Source organism: Panthera pardus, unplaced genomic scaffold (assembly GCF_024362965.1).
Source record: "Panthera pardus isolate Hobbes unplaced genomic scaffold, ASM2436296v1 HiC_scaffold_27, whole genome shotgun sequence".
NCBI classification, from domain to species: Eukaryota; Metazoa; Chordata; class Mammalia; order Carnivora; family Felidae; genus Panthera; species Panthera pardus.
In genome coordinates, this window is record NW_026526843.1 from 42,208,161 (window position 1) to 42,229,889 (window position 21,729).

A 21,729-nucleotide genomic window follows, 5' to 3' on the forward strand; every position below is an offset into this window, starting at 1 on the left:
AGGAAGGATCCTAAGCTCACTTTGTCCCATGGACATACCAAGATAACAGCCATATCAGTGCAACCCATCCAGAAAACAATCCAAACACAGGAAAAAGAGACTTTTCACAGTTAGTAATGGAAAGAAGGACACATTGGCCCCAGTCACTAAGCGGCTGCCAAGGACTCAGAAGCCTCCCCCCTTGAGCCCCCTCACTTCCCTATGCTGCCCTGTCCTCCCTGCCCGCCTTCTCCCACTGCCGCCTTCTGGAAGCCTTTTTCACAGAGGAAAAGGAATTGTATTTTATGTCCACTATCCAGAACCTCCACTCTTTTGACCCCTTTGCTGATGCAAGTAAGGGTGATGATCTGCTTCCTGCTGGCACTGAGGATGATATCCATATAAGAATTCAACAGAGAAATGGAAGGAAGACCCTTACTACTGTCCAAGGGATCGCTGATGATTACAATAAAAAAAAACTAGTGAAGGCATTTAAGAAGAAATTTGCCTGCAATGGTACTGTAATTGAGCATCCAGAATATGGAGAAGTGATTCAGCTACAGGATGAACAGTGCAAGAACATATGCCAGTTCCTTGTAGAGATTGGATTGGCTAAGGACGACCAGCTGAATGTTCATGGGTTTTAAGTGCTTTTGACTCACTGAAGCTTAAGTGAGGATTTCCTTGAAATGAGTAGAATTTCCCTTCTATCCCTTGTCACAAGTTTAAAAATCTGTGACAGCTTGTATAATGTAACCATTTGGGGTCTGCTTTTAACTTGGACTAGTGTAACTCCTTCATGCAATAAACTGAAAAGAGCCAGAAAGAAAGAAAGAAAGAAAGAAAGAAAGAAAGAAAGAAAGAAAAGAAAAGAAAGACACATTGAAGATAGCAGGAAGGGTGGAAATGTGATTGGAAAGCAAACTCCCTGCAATCCTAACCATAAATGGGAGGGACACTGCAAGCATCCAGAAGGGAGAGAAGCAGACCCCACACCAGGCACCCCAGGCAGGCAGGACCTGTACTGGGAAAACAAATACCCATGACATTTGGCTTTGAAAATCAGAGGGGCTTAACTGCATGAGTTTTTTAAACCAGTGGGGCTTAATACCTGAGTATTTTAAAAATCAGCAGAGTCAGCTCTGGATGAGCTGTAGGGTAATAGGAAACTGAGTCCCTACCCTTGAAGAGATAGCATAGCAGTCTTCCCTAGATAAAGCATAGAAGCAGCAGTTTGAAAAGTGCCTGGGGTATACATGAAGGAGATTTATTTACTAATCTCAGAATGCATGCTAGAGGGGCAGGGACCTTTTGGAGAACAAAAGAGCTGGTAGATGTCATTCTCTCCCCAACTCCCCAGCCTAGATAGCCACCCTGTAGGAAGGAGCATGAATACTCTTCACTTAATTAGCTACCAACATGTTCCCTACCCCCATATTCTCCTATTATATGCCCCATCCAACCCACACCACTCAGCAGAAATCCCTCCAAAGAAGCCCCTGCCTCATTTTGTTCTTGAAGCAGTCCTGGAAGGGACTGCACCACTCCAAAGTGATCCCTGCCCTGGGGAGAGAAGATAACCACACTCACCAGTTTGAATGAAGCCCCAGCAGTTGAACTTTATAAATGGCAGTGCAGAGAGAGTACCTTGCCAATCAGTGCATCTACAGCCCCAGCAGAAAATGTGGGGGCAAGAATTTGGTCTGCCAACCCCCCTATTAGCAAAAGCCTCTCAGCAACAAGGCAGAGAGAGCACCTTGCAGGTCAGCGCTACTGCAGCCCCAACAGATAGTCAGGTATCTGGTTTGTCTGTAGGTCACACCCGCCAACTAAAGCCTCAGGGAACAATACAGGGAGAATACCCTATAGATCAGTACAGCCATAGCCCCAGCAAATGGGCTAAGAGCAGGCAGTTGGTCTGACTGCTGACACCACCCAACTACAAGACCATGGAGGCCTCAGCCTAAGCCCTTAACAGCACAAGAACCAAACTCTGCTCACAACAGGCAAAGTGGGCCCTGCAGCCAACTGGACTGAATGCAAATGAGGCCCAGCCATAACAGTAGGTTACACCCAACACACATAGGAGAAACCCCTCAAGTGGCTGATTCAAATGAACTGGGGATATTGCACTATAGGGCACCAAAGGACCTCTTCTTCGTAAGGCCAATACCTTCAAGATCAGAAGACATAACCACATTCCCAATACATACAAACAGACCAAATGTCCTTTCCTAAATGAAAGAACAGGGAAAAAAAACCAGGAAGAGATAAATGAAATGAACATAAGCAATATGCATGATAAAGAATTCAAAATAATGGTCATAAAGATGCTCACTGGACTTGAGAAAAGAATGGGGGATCTCAGTGAGACCTTCCACATAGAGAGAGAAAATATAAAAATGAATGAATCAGAGATTGGGAACTCAAAAACGGAAAAATTTAAACAGACATAAGAATGCGACAATAGTAGATAAGAAGAGGTAGAAGAATCGACAGCGAGCTAAAAGACAGAGTACTGTAAAACTATCAAGCTGAACAGCAAAAAGAAAAAAAAAACAATAATAAAGGAGAATAGGCTAAGGGAACTCAAATATTGTCAAATATAATAAAATTTGCATTATAGGGTTCCCAAAAGGAGGAGAAATAGAATAGAGGATGAAAAGTTATTTGAAGAAATAATAGCTGAAAATTTCCCTAATTTGTGGAAGTAAACAGACATCCAGTTCCAGGAGGCATAGGAAGCTCCCGACAGAGTCAACTCAAAGAGGTCCACACTAAGACATATAATAATTAAAATGGCAAAAAGTAGTGATAAAGAGAGATTTTAAAAGCAGTAAGAGAAAAGAAAACATTTATATACAACAGAAACCTCACAAGTCTAAGAGCTGATATTTCAGGAGAAACTTTGCAAGCCACAAGGGAATGGTATGATATATTCAAACTGCTAAAAGGAAAAAAAAAATATCCTGCAACCAAGAATACACTACCTAGCAAGGCTATCATTCAGAATATAAGAGAGAAAAAGAATTTCCCAATCAAAAGGTAAAGGAGTTAATAATCACTAAGCCAGTCTTACAAGAAGTGTTAAAGGGAATTCTTTGAGTTGAAAGAACAGGCCATAGTCAGGAATAAGAAAATTATGAAAAGAAAAAAAAAATCATGAGCAAATACAAACATAATAAAAGTAGTAGATTAATTACTTATAAAACCATCACAGAGGCTAAAGCACAAAAGCAGTAAAATCAATTATATCTAGAAAAAATCAGTCAAGGGATTCACAGAAAGGGATGTAAAGTATGACAACATATACATTAAATGTCAGGGGCTGTAAAAATGTAGTGTTCTTAGGGGTGCCTGGTTGGCTCAGTTGGTTTAGTGTCCGACTTCGGCTCGGGTAATGATTTTGTGTTCTGTGGGTTCGAGCCCCGTGTCAGGCTCTGTGCTGACAGCTTAGAGCCTGGAGCCTGCTTCAGATTCTGTGTCTCCCTCTCTCTCTGCCCCTCCCCCGCTCATGCTCTGTCTCTCTCTCTGTGTCAAAAAATAAGTAAACATTAAAAAAATTTAGTGTTCTTAGAATGGATTCAAACTAAAGTGACAATCAATATAGATTACTATATGCATAAAAAGTTATATATGAACCTAATGGTAACCACAGATCAAAAACCTGTATATATAAGACAAAAAGCAAAGAGAAAGGAACTCAACTATATCACTAAAGAAAGCCATGAAACCATTAGGGAAGAGAGCAAAGGAAGAAAGGAACAGAGAATAATTACTAAAACAACCATAAAACAAGATAAAAAATGGCAACAAGTACATATCTATCAGCAATTACTTTGAATGTAATGGACTAAATGCTTCAATCAAAAGACACAGGGTTACTAAATGGATGAAAAAAAACAAGACCCATCTATATGTTGCCTACAAGAGACTCACTTCAGACCTAAGGATACATGTAGATTAAAGGTGATGGGATGGAAAAACACGTACCATGCAAACATAAGCAAAAGAAGGTTGGGGTAGTAATACATATGTCAGACAAAATAGACTTTAAAACGAAGACTGCAACAAGAGACAAAGAAGGATACTACATAATCATAAAGGGAACAATTGAACAACAAGATATAACAATTGTTTGTATATATGCACCCAACAGGAAAACACCAAAATATATAAAAACCATTAATGACAAACATAAAGTAACCAATTGAAAATAATATAATAATAGTTGGGGGACTCTAACACCTCATTTACAACAATGGATAGATCTTCCAGACAGAAAACCAACAAGAAAACAGTGGCTTTGAATGACACATTGGACCAGACAGATCTATCAGACATATTCGGAACATTCCATACAGTAACAGTGGACTACATATTCTTCTCAAGTTTGCATGAAACATTCCCCAAAATAGACCATGTTAGGCCAGAAAATAAGTCTCAATACATCTAAAAATTTTGAAATCATATCATGCATCTTTTATGACCATAGCAATGTGAAACTAGAAATCAATCACATGAGAAAATCTGGAAGGAACACAGATACATGGAGCCTAAGTTACATGCTACTAAAAAAGGAATGGGTCAATCCTGAAATTAAACAGGAAATCAAAAAAATACATGGATTACATACAACACGGGAATCTAACCTCAAAACCAAGAGCACACTGTATACACTGTATGTTAGCCAACTTGACAGTAAATTATATTAAAAAAAATAAAAAACAAAAAAGTACATGGAAACAAATGAAAATAAAATGGTACAAAAATCTTTGGGGTACAGCAAAAGCTGTTCAAACAGGGAAGGTAATATACAGTGTGAGGCCTACCTCACACCCAAGGGTCCATCAAGAGATGAATGGATAAAGGGGATGTCATACATACACACGTGCGTGCACACACACACACACACACACACACACACACAGGAATATTACTCAGCCAACAAAAAGAATGAAATCTTGCCATTTGCAACAACATGGATGGCTCTAGAAAGTATAATGCTAAGTGCAGTAAGTCAGTCAGAGAAAGACAAATACCATATGATTTTTCTCATTGTGGAATTTAGGAAACAAAACAAACAAGGAAAAAAGTTACAAATAACAAAACAGACACAAATATACAGAAAAAACTGGTGGTTACTAGAGGGAAGGAGAGCGGGGGAATGGGTGAAATAGGTGAAGGGGATTAAGAGTACACTTATTGTGATGAGTACTGAGTAATTTATAGAATTGATGAATCACTACATTGTATACCTGAAACTAATATAACTCTGTACATTAATTATACTGGAACTAAAAAAAGCAAATAAATAAATTAAAAAAATACAACCTTACCTCAAGAAGCAAGAATTATCTTAAATAAACAACCTAACCTTATACCTAAAGGAGCTAAAAAAAGAGGAATTAACAAATCTTTATTCCAGGAGAGGAAAGAAAATAAATAATATTGTGCATAAATAAATGAAAGTGGGACTAAAACAACAATAGAACAGATCAATGAAACCAGGAGCTGGTTCTTTGAAAAGATCAACAAAATTGGTAATCTATTAGCCAGACTAAAACAAAGAAACAGACAAACAAAAAAGGAAGCAGATTCAAATAAGCAAAATCAGAAATGAAGGGAGATTAATAACAACAGACACCATAGAAATAAAAAGGGTTAGGGGCGCCTGGGTGGCTCAGTCGGCTGAGCTTCGGACTTTGGCTCAGGTCATTGTCTCATGGTTTGTGAGTTCAAGCCCCACATTGGGCTCTGTGCTGACAGCATAGAGCCTGGAGCCTTCTTCGAATTCTATGTCTCCCTCTCTCTCTCTGCTCCTCCCCCACTCATGCTCTGTCTCTCTCTCTCCTTCAAAAAATAAATTTAGGATGGTGGTGTAGGACGACACTGGGCTCACCACCCATCCTGCTGATCACTTAGATTCCACCTACACCTGCTTAAATAAATGTTGATAACCTTATGCCTCATCTTCCAGACTTATTTTTTCTTCTCTCTTATACTTCCATCAAAACATATTTGCCTAGAGTTCCACTCTCACAGATTCCTAGCAAATGAAAGATGCTAATCTGATCCATTCACTAATCCAATAAGTATTTATAGAAAGACCTATCACATACAAGATAAAGTCAACATTCTCTGTGGACAGAGCCAACATCACAGGTCTGTAATGTGTGCAGTTGCACAGGGATCTGCATGGTTTAATGCAGTGCTTTTGCTGCCTTGAAATATCTAATTTTTTTTTTTTTTTTTACCAAGGGAACCTGCATTTTCATTTTATACTAGGCCCTAAAAATTATGTAGCTGGTCCTGCTGTGGCAATATAATATAAAGGGACACAAAACTGGACTAATAGTGAGCTATCTGCATGCTAGTCTGTTTCTAAAAGACTGTGTGATGTTGAGCAACTTAATTCCCCCTCTCTGATCCTCAGTTGTCTCTTCTATTAAATGAGGAGAAAAGGTTTGAGAGGGAAGATGGCAGTGTAGGAAGATGCTGGGCTCACCGCACATCCTGCTGATCACTTAGATTCCACCTACACCTGCCTAACTAACCCAGAAAACCACCAGAAGACCAGCAGAACAGAGTCTCCGGAGCCAAGCGCAGACGAGAGGCCCACGGAGGAGGGTAGGGAGGGCGGAGAGGCGGTGCGCTGCATGGACTGGCGGGAGGGAGCCGGGGCGGAGGGGCAGCCTGCCGGGCAAGCAGAGCCCCCCGAGTCTGGCTTGCAAAAGCGGAGGGGCCGGAAGGAGTGTGTTCCAACAGCAAGCGCGACTTAGCATCTGGGAGGTCATAACTTAACAGCTCTGCTCAGAAAGCGGGAAGGCTGGAGGACAAAGGGAGGGAAAGTTGCTGAGCCCCAGAACGACAGAGCTCAGTTTGGCGGGGAACAAAGGCGCTCGCCAGCGCCATCTCCCTCGCCCATCCCCCAGCCAAAATCCCAAAGGGAACCAGTTCCTGCAAGGGAACTTGCTTGCTCCACGCAAACACCCAATGCTGTGCTTCTGCGGAGCCACCCCTCCGGCAGCTGGTCTCACTCCCTCCCGCTGCCACAGGGCCCCTCCTGAAGTGGATCACCTAAGGAGAAGTGAGCTAAGCCTGCCCATCCTGCCCCCGGGCACCTTTCCTACCCACCCCAGCTAATACCCCAGATCCCCAGCACCACAAGCCTGGCAGTGTGCAAGTAGCCCAGATGGGCCACGTCACCCCACAGTGAATCCTGCTCCTAGGAGAGGGGAAGAGAAGGCACACACCAGTATGATTGTGGTCACAGCTGTGGGCTGGGGGCAAACATCAGGTCTGACTGCGGCCCCACCCACCAACTCCAGTTATACATCACAGCACAGGGAAAGTGCCCTGCAGTCCTGCACCACTCCAGGGACTCTCCAAAATGACCAAACGGAAGAATTCCCCTCAGAAGAATCTCCAGGAAATAACAACAGCCAATGAACTGATCAAAAAGGATTTAAATAATATAACAGAAAGTGAATTTAGAATAATAGTCATAAAATTAATCGCTGGGCTTGAAAACAGTATAGAGGACAGCAGAGAATCTCTTGCTACAGAGATCAAGGGACTAAGGAACATGTATGGAAACCAATTTGACAGTAAATTTCATATATTAAAAAATAAAAAAAAAAAAAGGGACTAAGGAACAGTCACGAGGAGCTGAAAGATGCGTTAAACGAAATGCAAATCAAAATGGAAAGGACGACGGCTCGGATTGAAGAGACAGAGGAGAGAATAGGTGAACCAGAAGATAAAGTTATGGAAAAAGAGGAAGCTGAGAAAAAGAGAGATAAAAAACTCCAGGAGTATGAGGGGAAAATTAGAGAACTAAGTGATACACTAAAAAGAAATAATATACGCATAATTGGTATCCCAGAGGAGGAAGAGAGAGGGAAAGGTGCTGAAGGGGTACTTGAAGAAATAATAGCTGAGAACTTCCCTGAACTGGGGAAGGAAAAAGGCATTGAAATCCAAGAGGCACAGAGAACTCCCTTCAGATGGAACTTGAATCGATCTTCTGCACGACATATCATAGTGAAACTGGCAAAATACAAGGACAAAGAGAAAATTCTGAAAGCAGCAAGGGATAAACATGCCCTATCATATAAAGGGAGACCTATAAGACTTGTGACTGATCTCTCTTTTGAAACTTGGCAGGCCAGAAAGGCATGGCAGGAGATCTTCAATGTGCTAAACAGAAAAAATATGCAGCCGAGAATCCTTTATCCAGCAAGTCTGTCATTTAAAATAGAAGGAGAGATAAAGGTCTTCCCAAACAAACAAAAACTGAAGGAATGTGTCACCACTAAGCCAGCCCTACAAGAGATCCTAAGGGGGATCCTGTGAGACAAAGTACCAGAGACATCACTACAAGCATATCATACAGACATCACAATGACTCTAAACCCGTATCTTTCTATAATAACACTGAATGTAAATGGATTAAATGTGCCAACCAAAAGACATAGGGTATCAGAATGGATAAAAAAACAAGACCCATCTATTTGCTGTCTACAAGAGACTCATTTTAGACCTGAGGACACCTTTAGATTGAGAGTGAGGGGATGGAGAACTATTTATCATGCTACTGGAAGCCAAAAGAAAGCTGGAGTAGCCATACTTATATCAGACAAACTAGACTTTAAATTAAAGGCTGTAACAAGAGATGAAGAAGGGCATTATATAATAATCACAGGGTCTATCCATCAGGAAGAGCTAACAATTATAAATGTCTATGCGCCAAATACCGGAGCCCCCAAATATATAAAACAATTACTCATAAACATAAGCAACCTTATTGATAAGAATGTGGTAATTGCAGGGGACTTTAACATTCCACTTACAGAAATGGATAGATCATCTAGACACACGGTCAATAAAGAAACAAGGGCCCTGAATGATACATTGAATCAGATGGACTTGACAGATATATTTAGAACTCTGCATCCCAAAGCAACAGAATATACTTTCTTCTCGAGTGCACATGGAACATTCTCCAAGATAGATCATATACTGGGTCACAAAACAGCCCTTCATAAGTATACAAGAATTGAAATTATACCATGCATACTTTCAGACCACAATGCTATGAAGCTTGAAATCAACCACAGAAAAAAGTCTGGAAAACCTCCAAAAGCATGGAGGTTAAAGAACACCCTAGTAAAGAATGAGTGGGTCAACCAGGCAATTAGAGAAGAAATTAAAAAATATATGGAAACAAACGAAAATGAAAATACAACAATCCAAACACTTTGGGATGCAGCGAAGGCAGTCCTGAGAGGAAAATACATTGCAATCCAGGCCTATCTCAAGAAACAAGAAAAATCCCGAATACAAAATCTAACAGCACACCTAAAGGAAATAGAAGCAGAACAGCAAAGGCAGCCTAAACCCAGCAGAAGAAGGGAAATAATAAAGATCAGAGCAGAAATAAACAATATAGAATCTAAAAAAACTGTAGAGCAGCTCAACGAAACCAAGAGTTGTTTTTTTGAAAAAATAAACAAAATTGACAAACCTCTAGCCAGGCTTCTCAAAAAGAAAAGGGAGATGACCCAAATAGATAAAATCATGAATGAAAATGGAATTATTACAACTAACCCCTCAGAGAAACAAACAATTATCAGGGAATACTATGAAAAATTATATGCCAACAAATTGGACAACCTGGAAGAAATGGATAAATTCCTAAACACCCACACGCTTCCAAAACTCAATCAGGAGGAAATAGAAAGCTTGAACAGACCCATAACCAGCGAAGACATTGACCCAGTCATCAAAAATCTCCCAACAAATAAGAGTCCAGGACCAGATGGCTTCCCAGGGGAGTTCTACCAGACGTTTAAAGCAGAGATAATGCCTATCCTTCTCAAGCTATTCCAAGAAATAGAAAGGGAAGGAAACTTCCAGACTCATTCTATGAAGCCAGTATTACTTTGATTCCTAAACCAGACAGAGACCCAGTAAAAAAAGAGAACTACAGGCCAATATCCCTGATGAATATGGATGCAAAAATTCTCAATAAGATACTAGCAAATCGAATTCAACGGCATATAAAAAGAATTATTCACCATGATCAAGTGGGATTCATTCCTGGGATGCAGGGCTGTTTGAACATTCGCAAGTCAATCAACGTGATACATCACATTAATAAAAGAAAATATAAGAACCATATGATCCTGTCAATCGATGCAGAAAAGGCCTTTGACAAAATCCAGCACCCTTTGTTAATAAAAACCCTTGAGAAAGTCGGGATAGAAGGAACATACTCAAAGATCATAAAAGCCATTTATGAAAAGCCCACAGCTAACATCATCCTCAACGGGGAAAAACTGAGAGCTTTTTCCCTGAGATCAGGAACACGACAGGGATGCCCACTCTCACCTCTGTTGTTTATTTTTTTTTTATTTATTTTTTTTTTTTAAATTTTTTTTTTCAACGTTTTTATTTATTTTTGGGACAGAGAGAGACAGAGCATGAACGGGGGAGGGGCAGAGAGAGAGGGAGACACAGAATCGGAAACAGGCTCCAGGCTCCGAGCCATCAGCCCAGAGCCCGACGCGGGGCTCGAACTCACGGACCGCGAGATCGTGACCTGGCTGAAGTCGGACGCTTAACCGACTGCGCCACCCAGGCGCCCCTCACCTCTGTTGTTTAACATAGTGTTGGAAGTTCTAACATCAGCAATCAGACAACAAAAGGAAATCAAAGGCATCAAAATTGGCAAAGATGAAGTCAAGCTTTCGCTTTTTGCAGATGACATGATACTATACATGGAAAATCCGATAGACTCCACCAAAAGTCTGCTAGAACTGATACATGAATTCAGCAAAGTTGCAGGATACAAAATCAATGTACAGAAATCAGTTGCATTCTTACACACTAACAATGAAGCAACAGAAAGACAAATAAAGAAACTGATCCCATTCACAATTGCACCAAGAAGCATAAAATACTTAGGGATAAATCTAACCAAAGATGTAAAAGATCTGTATGCTGAAAACTATAGAAAGGTTATGCAGGTAATTGAAGAAGATATAAAGAAATGGAAAGACATTCCCTGCTCATGGATTGGAAGAATAAATATTGTCAAAATGTCAATACTACCCAAAGCTATCTAGACATTCAATGCAATCCCAATCAAAATCGCACCATCATTCTTCTTGAAACTAGAACAAGCAATTCTAAAATTCATATGGAACCACAAAAGGCCCCGAATAGCCAAAGTAATTTTGAAGAAGAAGACCAAAGCAGGAGGCATCACAATCCCAGACTTTAGCCTCTACTACAAAGCTGTCATCAAGACAGCATGGTATTGGCACAAAAACAGACACATAGACCAATGGAATAGAATAGAAACCCCAGAACTAGACCCACAAACATATGGCCAACTCATCTTTGACAAAGCAGGAAAGAACATCCAATGGAAAAAAAGACAATCTCTTTAACAAATGGTGCTGGGAGGACTGGACAGCGACATGCAGAAGGTTGAAACTAGACCACTTTCTCACACCATTCACAAAAATAAACTCAAAATGGATAAAGGACCTGAATGTGAGACAGGAAACCATCAAAACCCTAGAAGAGAAAGCAGGAAAAGACCTCTCTGACCTCAGCCGTAGCAATCTCTTACTGGACACATCCCCAAAGGCAAGGGAATTAAAAGCAAAAGTGAATTACTGGGACCTTATGAAGATAAAAAGCTTCTGCACAGCAAAGGAAACAACCAACAAAACTAAAAGGCAACCAACGGAATGGGAAAAGATATTTGCAAATGACACATCGGACAAAGGGCTAGTATCCAAAATCTATAAAGAGCTCATCAAACTCCACACCCGAAAAACAAATAACCCAGTGAAGAAATGGGCAGAAAACATGAATAGACACTTCTCTAAAGAAGACATCCAGATGGCCAACAGGCACATGAAAAGATGTTCAACGTCGCTCCTTATCAGGGAAATACAAATCAAAACCACACTCAGATACCACCTCACGCCAGTCAGAGTGGCCAAAATGAAGAAATCAGGAGACTATAGATGCTGGAGAGGATGTGGAGAAACAGGAACCCTCTTGCACTGTTGGTGGGAATGCAAATTGGTGCAGCCGCTCTGGAAAGCAGTGTGGAGGTTCCTCAGAAAATTAAAAATAGACCTACCCTATGACCCAGCAATAGCACTGCTAGGAATTTACCCAAGGGATACAGGAGTACTGATGCATAGGGGCACCTGTACCCCAATGTTTATAGCGGCACTCTCAACAATAGCCAAATTATGGAAAGAGCCTAAATGTCCATCAACTGATGAATGGATAAAGAAATTGTGGTTTATATACACAATGGAATACTACGTGGCAATGAGAAAAAATGAAATATGGCCTTTTGTAGCAACATGGATGGAACTGGAGAGTGTGATGCTAAGTGAAATAAGCCATACAGAGAAAGACAGATACCATATGGTTTCACTCTTATGTGGATCCTGAGAAACATAACAGAAACCCATGGGGGAGGGGAAGGGAAAAAAAAAAAAAGAGGTTAGAGTGGGAGAGAGCCAAAGCATAAGAGACTGTTAAAAACTGAGAACAAACTGAGGGTTGATGGGGGGTGGGAGGGAGGGCAGGGTGGGTGATGGGTATTGAGGAGGGCACCTTTTGGGATGAGCACTGGGTGTTGTATGGAAACCAATTTGACAGTAAATTTCATATATTAAAAAATAAAAAAATAAAAAAATAAAAAAATAAATAAATAAATAAATAAATAAAAAATAAATTCAAGTTAGTTAACATACAGTGTAGTCTTGGCTTCAAGACTAGAACCCGGTGGCTCATCTCTTACACATGACACCCAATGCTCATACTGAAAAGTGCTCTCCTTAATGTCCATCACCCATGTAACCCATCTTCCCAACCACCACACCTCCCGCTACCCTCAGTTTATTCTCTGTATTTAAGTATCTTATGGTTTGCCTCCCTCTCTGTTTTTATCTTATTTTTCCATCCCTTCTCCTATGTCCATATGTTGTGTTTCTTAAATTCCACATCTCAGTGAAATAATGTGATATTCATTTCTGGTCTTCTGGATTTCAAGTTCATTGATTGGGAATGCCTATGACATTGCTTAATTATTTCATTTTTTAAAAAATCCCACATCATGACTTACTCTAACTTTTACAAGTTCCAAGCAAGATTTCTGAAACTTCTTCCAGGGAAGGGTTGACAAGGCAGTTCAACATAGGCTAGCCTGAGAGGCAGCAAAAAGAGAAAAATTGAGCTATTCTGTTCCCAGAATTGATTGGGTACTGGGTTAGAATGAGTACTTGAACAATTTTATGCTAAACTTTTATAATGCCTGCAGCATGATTCTGACAATATTAAAGTATTTGTATGAACACATATTCCAAAGTCAAGTAGTTTAGTGGACATGTTGGTCTCTCACAGTCTTAATTTTTCATTATTTTATAACCTCTTGTTCATTCAATTGATACCTAACTGTGGTTTGAATCCAGGAAAAATATACTGGGTGTATGGGGGGAAAAAAAAAAGGTCCAAAGTGGCCCTTTATCTTAACTATTTACCATGTATATATAAAGTTCTGAGAGTATCTGTACAATTCTTAGAGTCCTGAACATACTTTTAAAATTTCAAAGATTTTGGAGTGCCTGTGTGGCTCAGTTGGTTAAGCTTCCAACTCTTGATCTCAGCTCAGGTCTTGATGTCAGGGTTGTGAATTCAAGTTCTGCATTGGGCTCCGCAGTGGGCATGGAGCTTACTTAAAAATTTTTTTTTCAAAGATTTCAAATTAATTTCTGAGCCTTCCTCTCATGTGTAATGCTACAAATTTCAGGAAATATTATGCCAACTGTTTCTGTATCCAAACAGATTTCCCAACAAAGAACAAAGAGTAACTAGTCTCAAGGAACACTGGAAGAAAATAATTACCTGATAATATCACTTAGGGTTGGAAATTAAAGGTCTTTTACCATAATGGAACTCTTTTGAGCCATTTACATTACTACTATAACAAATAATTCATAGTCATCTTTGACTTCTTAAAGTCTCTAGATACTAAATGAGATGATATACACTTCCAATAAGAGAGAATTGGATGCATCTAATTGCTTCAGCTAAATTGTGGGTTTTATTTTCCAGTGTCATGTTCTTGACCATTCTTCACAACTAGGGTCAAGTTGTCTTGTCCTAACCTGAAATAATGTTTTTGTTTCACACTCCACCCAGGTATTTAGGGAATAACTAAGGTTCAGATGGTCATTTTGCAAAGACAGTGTTCAAATGATATATAAAAGAGGTCACTTCCCCAAACACCACCACCAGTAAAAGAGATACTTGAATTGGTAATTCCTTTTTCCAATTTCCTTGTGAACAATGTCACACAAATGAACTCACACACACATATTGTCTCCACTTAAATATGCATACACGAACATGCACACATTGATAGTTAACTAGTGAATGTCTTGAATTATTAAGGAACACATGTATTCACCTAAGTGAATTTTCCAGATAAAGCACTGTAATTGAAAGCTTTCTAAAATATAATTCTATAATTACCTGCCTTTGGAAACTATTTGCTGATTAATATTTAACACTTTTTGACATGCAATGTCATTAAGAAAAACAGTTGCTGTTCTATGTTGCAGTGATCTTACAATTTTGCTCAACACTACATGGTCTCAGTAGGCTATCAATTTTTACTTTTTGTGTCTGTTTTTCACAGCTTTTCTATTTCCCCCCTAGCTCTCAGTTTGTGAACTGTCTCTTTGTGATGCTGTCTGTATACTTACTTGGAGTTGCCTCCCAAATCTTACCTTTTAAATTTTAAATATTATAACATTGTATTGGGTCATAAAGTCTATATTGGGTCTATAAAGTAAAATATAAATGCAATATGAACCATACACACACACACACACACACACACACACACACAAAATCGCCCACAAAGGATGAGGGTAGATTAATAAAAACATACTATTGCAAAGTTCTCATTTTTTATATAATGTAGAAAATTAACTCTAAGTGCACTGGTATAAAATAAAGACATGCTGTAATCCCTACAGAAACACCTATAACAAATATAAAGAAATATAGTTTAATGGCCAAAAATAAATTAAAATGTACTAGTAAAAAATATTTGATTAGCCCCCCCACACACAAGAAGACATGAAAGGAAGAACAAAAACCATATGAGACAAAGAGAAAATGTATATCAAATGGAAATCATAGACCTACCCATATCAGTGAGTACATTAAATGGAAATAGAAATAAATAAATAAATAATGAGAGTAAATAGATATACCCCAAAAACATGTCCCAATAAATTTGAAATTTTGAAATATTATAAATATGTTCTCAGAGCACAGTGAACTTAAATTAGAAATGATAACAATAGGATATATTAAAAAGCCCTAATATTTGGAAATTAATATATTTCCATATTATTAAGCAAAGAAGAAATCACAATAATAACTGAAAAATATTTTGAACTGAATAATGATGAAAATGCAGCATGTAAAACTCTGTGGGACTCAGCTAACACAATTATTAGAGGAAATGGTATCATTTAAATGCTATGCTAAAAAAAGTTTAAAATTGATCTAAATTTCTACCTTAAGAAGCTAGAAAAAGACAAGGAAGTTAAATATAAAGTAAGCAGAAGAAAGAAAATAATAAAGAGAAGAGCAGAAATAAAAATTGAAGGTAAAAAAAAAAATACTAGAGAAAATCAATAAAGCCCAAAAGTTGACAATATGAAAAGATAATTAAGGTTGATAAACTTCTAGAGAGACTGATGTCATAAAAGGAAAAAAAAATTACCAATACCAGAAAGAAAAGGAGATAGCATCACAAATCCTACAGATATGAAAATGATAAGGCAATTTTATACACAACTTTATGTCAATTCAAAAACTTAGATAAAACAGACAAATTAAAAAACACATTTGCCAAAGCTAAAAAAATGAAATGAAAAATCTGAATATCCTTCTATCTATCAAATAAATACATTTTCAAAAACCCTTCCATAAAGAATATATCCAGGTCTAGATGGTTTCACTGTCAATTCCATCAAGCATTTTAAGAATAAATACTACCAACTGTATATAAACATTTTTAGGAAAAGAATTGGAGAGACCATTCCCTCAACATGGTACTCAAACTAGACAAAGATATTGTGAGAAAACTACAGAACAACATGCCTCATGAATATAGACACAAAAGCCATTATCAGAATATTAGCAAATTGAATCCAGCAAAGTGTGTGTGTGTGTGTATTTGATAATAGAAAACACTTGCAAAATATGTATCTGACATATGACTTCTTTCAGAATATATATATATATATATATATATATATATATATATATATATATACATACATATATATAAACTTTTATAAGGCACCTGGGTAGGGCTCAGTCGGTTGAGCGTCTGACCCTTGGTTTTGGCTCAGGTCATGATTTCACAGTTTCATGAGTTCAAGCCCTGTATCTGGCTCTTTGCTGGCGGTGTCGAGCCTGCTTGGGATTCTCTCTCTCTCCCCCCCCCCCCTTCCTCCCCTGCTCGTGCTGTCTCTGTCTCTCTCAAAATAAATAAATAAACTTTAAAAAATTAAGAAAACTTCCTTTTATAATACAATAATAGGGGGGAAAATCCTAATTTTAAAACATAAACCAAATGGGTGCTTGAGTGACTAAGTCAATTGTGTCCAACTTCGGCTCAGGTCATGATCTCATGGTTCATAGGTTTGAGCCTCGCATTGGGCTCTGAGCAAACAGCAGAGAGCCTGATTTGGATCCTCTGCCCCCCTCTCTCTGCCCCTCCACAGCTCATTTACATCCTCTCTCAAAAATTTAATTAATTAATTAAACAAACAATGAAACAAAAAAATTTAAAAAAGACATTCACAGGAGAAGATCTATGATTAGTCATCAGGGAAATATAAATTAAAACCACAAAAAGATACTGCCTCTTCCAACAGGCACATGAAAAGATGTTCAACATCGCTCCTTATCAGGGAAATATAAATCAAAACCACACTCAGATATCACCTCACGCCAGTCAGAGTGGCCAAAATGAACAAATCAGGAGACTATAGATGCTGGAGAGGATGTGGAGAAACGGGAACCCTCTTGCACTGTTGGTGGGAATGCAAATTGGTGCAACCACTCTGGAAAGCAGTGTGGAGGTTCCTCAGAAAAGTAAAAATAGACCTACCCTATGACCCAGCAATAGCACTGCTAGGAATTTACCCAAGGGATACAGGAGTACTGATGCATAGGGGCACTTGTACCCCAATGTTTATAGCAGCACTCTCAACAATAGCCAAATTATAGAAAGAGCCTAAATGTCCATCAACTGATGAATGGATAAAGAAATTGTGGTTTATATACACAATGGAATACTACGTGGCAATGAGAAAGAATGAAATATGGCCTTTTGTAGCAACGTGGATGGAACTGGAGAGTGTGATGCTAAGTGAAATAAGCCATACAGAGAAAGACAGATACCATATGGTTTCACTCTTATGTGGATCCTGAGAAACTTAACAGAAACCCATGGGGGAGGGGAAGGAAAAAAAAAAAAGAGGTTAGAGTGGGAGAGAACCAAAGCATAAGAGACTGTTAAAAACTGAGAACAAACTGAGGGTTGATGGGGGGTGGGAGGGAGGGGAGGGTGGGTGATGGGTATTGAGGAGGGCACCTTTTGGGATGAGCACTGGGTGTTGTATGGAAACCAATTTGACAATAAATTTCATATATTAATAAAAAAAAAGATACTGCCTCTTACCCACTAGAATGAAAAAGAATGAAAGTATGACAAAGACAGAAAATACTAAATGAGGGTACGATATAGAGTTATTGGAACTCTCATGCAATGCTAGTGGGAAATAAAATTATACAATCACTTTGGCAAAATATTTTTGTTTATTTGAAAGTTCAATATGCATCTGTTTTTCAACCAGCAATTCTACTACTAGGTATTTCCCCAAGAAGAATGAAAATATATGTCCATAAAAAGATTTGTCCAAGAATGTTCACAGCTTTATTCATAAATTGCTCAAAAATAGAAGCAACACAAATATCCATCAACAGAAGAATGTAGACTCAGTAGTAAAAGAGAATGAAGTGCTGATACATCCAGTAACATAGACAAATCTCCAAGATATAGAACATTACCTACTGTATATTTCCATTCATAGGAAGCTCCATAATTAGTAAAAATAATTTCTGGTAAAAAAAAAAAAACAAAACTCAGAACATTGAGTACCCCAAGAAAGAAGAGAGGGATTGATTTGGAAGGGAAACAGGAGAACTTTCTGGGGTGATTGAAATGGTCTAAATCTTGATAGGGGTGTGGATAACATGGATATATCCATTTGCCAAAATTCACTGAACTGTACACTTAAGATTTAAGCACCTCATATCATGTAAGTTTTATGTCAATAAAAATAAAAAGAACTATAAAAAAATATTGAATCCTTTTTCGTAAGCTACCTTATTATAGTGGAATGGGTTAGCAATCCTAAATTCTGTATATTCTAAATTCTATATATTCTAGGCTTGAGAAGATGAGTAAATCTATTGAGGATAATGTGAGCCTCATTTCTCTTAGTAAACAGAGTTAGAAATATGGAAAAGCAGAAGACTAGAATGTTCTCTGTGGTGTTGAAATGGAATTGGAGGTTCACTATGAACTCACAGTTTTAATAGATAGATAGATATGTCTTTTCTCATTCTGTCTGCTGAAAAGGACTAGAAACAATGATACAGCTTGTTAGAATGAGCATTTCTAGTGTCAAGATCTAGGTTTTTAAATACTGTTCCTCACTAAAAGTAATCAGAATCCCATGGGGGGAAAAATGGCCAGTTTTAAGTCTGGAACAAGGAAAGAATAATATGAGTCTGGAACAGCTTGTTGCAGCATAACGTAGGAAAATTCACAATCAATGGAGACAAGATGTGCTAAGGGAGCCAGACTGAAGGGGTTCCTACTGGCCAACTCTGGGGACAATTTGCACATCGAAAAGGTAAATATAAAGAACTGAATAAATAAGAATCCATGAGTCCATATTGATTTAAATAATGAAATAAGTAGGGGAGATAGGAAACTTTTTTATAATGAAATGTCAACTAATAAAAAATGAAATGCTAGAGCTGTAAAATTATCAGTAGATGCTAAGAATAGAGGGTAAAAGTTTGATAAGTCAAAGACTATACACATGGCCTCAAAATGTCTCCGCACAAATTGTTAATTATTTACAAAGGAAAAAAAAAAAAAAAACTAACTCCAGAGTGAAGAAACCTGGAGGACAGTGCCTTATTAAGTCATTAAACTCACTAATATTGAGACAAACCCACATCATATACCTCCTAATTACATGCAATGAAAAGGACACAACCTCTGTTTAGTGGTATTCCTACCAAAAATGTATAACCTAAACCTAATTAGGATGAAACATCAGGCAATCTCAAATTGAGGGGCATTCTGTAAAATAACTGGTCTATATTTTCCAAAATTTTCAAAATCAAGGAACACAAAGTCTTAAAAATTGTTCCATATTAAAGATGACTAAATATATATGACAGCTAAGTATAATGTGGGATCCTGAATTTGATCCTGTATAAGGAAAAAAATTGACTATAAAAGACATGATGAATACAATTGCATAAATTTGAATATGGACTGCTGATTAGATAAAAGTAATATGTCAGTGTTAAATTTCCTGACTTTGATAACTGTACCTTAGTATAAGAACTCTTGTTCTTTTTAAATTTTTTTTTTTTTCAACGTTTTTTATTTATTTTTGGGACAGAGAGAGACAAAGCATGAACGGGGGAGGGGCAGAGAGAGAGGGAGACACAGAATCGGAAACAGGCTCCAGGCTCTGAGCCATCAGCCCAGAGCCTGACGCGGGGCTCGAACTCACGGTCCGCGAGATCGTGACCTGGCTGAAGTCGGACGCTTAACCGACTGCGCCACCCAGGCGCCCCAAGAACTCTTGTTCTTAACAAATACACATTGAAGTATATATGATTAACGGGGCAAAATATCTCCAATTCTCAAATTGTTTAGAATAAATTTATATATATATATATATATATATATATATATATATATACACACACACACACATATATATAATGTTATAATTATATATCATAATATAATGTCTATGTTGTAAATTAGATATCTATATGGCGCTATATCCCTATATAGATATAGATATTAGAGATATCAATAATGAAAAAGTAAATAAGGCAAAAAAAATTGCATCTGTGTTAAAAAAATGTGTTATCCGGGGCGCCTGGGTGGCTCAGTTGGTTAAGCCTCCGACTTCAGCTCAGGTCACGATCTCACGGTCCGCGAGTTCGAGCCCCGCGTCGGGCTCTGGGCTGATGGCTCAGAGCCTGGAGCCTGCTTCCGATTCTGTGTCTCCCTCTCTCTCTGCCCCTCCCCCATTCATGCTGTGTCTCTCTCTGTCTCAAAAATAAATAAACGTTAAAAAAAAATTTAAAAAAATGTGTTACCCTGTTAAATGGTATATGGGAATTCACTATACCATGCTTATTCAATTCCACACCTAGTAGTTACAGTTAGTGTTAACAATTGAACATGTATAATCATAAGGAATATCATCCAATTGCTCAAGCAAGAAAAAATACTCAAATGTTTTTAAAAAGCTAGATTAAAAAATATTTATCTATCAGTCTTAATAAATACAATGATGGTAGAAAGAAAGAAAGAAAGAAAGAAAGAAAGAAAGAAAGAAAGAAAGAAAAAACATTCCTTTGCCCCAAGCAGATGTCACTTGCAGGTCTCCCATTTAATTTTGTATCCTAGGGCTTTATAAATTATCTCTAAATGTTATAAATTAAATTATTTACCCCCAGTATGTAATATCAGCCATAATAAAGGATCAATCTAATTATTCAGGAATGGTAGCTTACAGTTTGTGTTTTCTCATGAACCTGGTATCTTCAAGATAGATTTGGGAGGAATTTCCACTTAGGAGGGAATACAAGGCATTTGAAAGAAGAGTGAAGACTTGTCAAGTGGGAATTTTTGCTTTTTTTTTTTCTTTTAATTGGGAGGGAGAAAGAGAAAGAAGGGGAAGAGGAGGAGGAAGGAAGGGAGGGAGAAAAGACAAAATAAAAATAAAAGAAAAAGGAAAAGAATTTTTTTAAATGAAAGCTATCACTGGTGGAGCTTAAGCCATAAATTGTCTTTTAAAAAATGTATCTAACATGTACATGAGAATGGTAGGACTGCACATAGTCATTACATAAGACAGGGATTTTATCTGCATTATATCTTATCTTCCTGAAAACAAAAACAAAAAGCCTCTTTGATGTCCATATATTCCTTCAGCTATTCCTTAATTTCTCTTCACAGCAAAACTTCTCAAAAGGGCTGTTTATACTCATTTTCTCATTTCCCAGTCTGTCTTCAAACACATTCCTGTTAGGCTTTTGTCTCTACCATCATATTTTTTTTAAATTTTTTTTAACGTTTATTTATTTTTGAGACAGAGAGAGACACAGCATGAATGGGGGAGGGGCAGAGAGAGAGGGAGACACAGAATCGGAAGCAGGCTCCAGGCTCTGAGCCATCAGCCCAGAGCCCTACACGGGGCTCGAACTCGCGGACCGCGAGATCGTGACCTGAGCCGAAGTCGGAGGCTTAACCGACTGAGCCACCCAGGCGCCCCTCTACCATCATATTAA

At 38.2% G+C, this 21,729-nt stretch overlaps 2 protein-coding genes across 2 annotated transcripts in view; one reads left to right on the forward strand and one right to left on the reverse strand.

Annotated features, from left to right (window-relative positions):
- The window catches only part of IL1RAPL2 (interleukin 1 receptor accessory protein like 2), a 1,152,078-nt gene that overhangs the window by 433,720 nt on the left and 696,629 nt on the right, over window positions 1-21,729 (reverse strand). The gene's annotated exons all lie outside the window — the stretch shown is intronic.
- On the forward strand, window positions 239-787 carry LOC109256448 (eukaryotic translation initiation factor 1-like). Its single transcript, XM_053891314.1, has one exon. The coding sequence runs from the start codon at window positions 285-287 to the stop codon at window positions 624-626; it is 342 nt and encodes a 113-aa protein (XP_053747289.1). The 5' UTR covers window positions 239-284; the 3' UTR covers window positions 627-787.

Bases quoted from the DNA above. Each gene is read 5' to 3' on its own strand.
- LOC109256448 (XM_053891314.1), top strand. From the start codon at position 285: ATGTCCACTATCCAGAACCTCCACTCTTTTGACCCCTTTGCTGATGCA.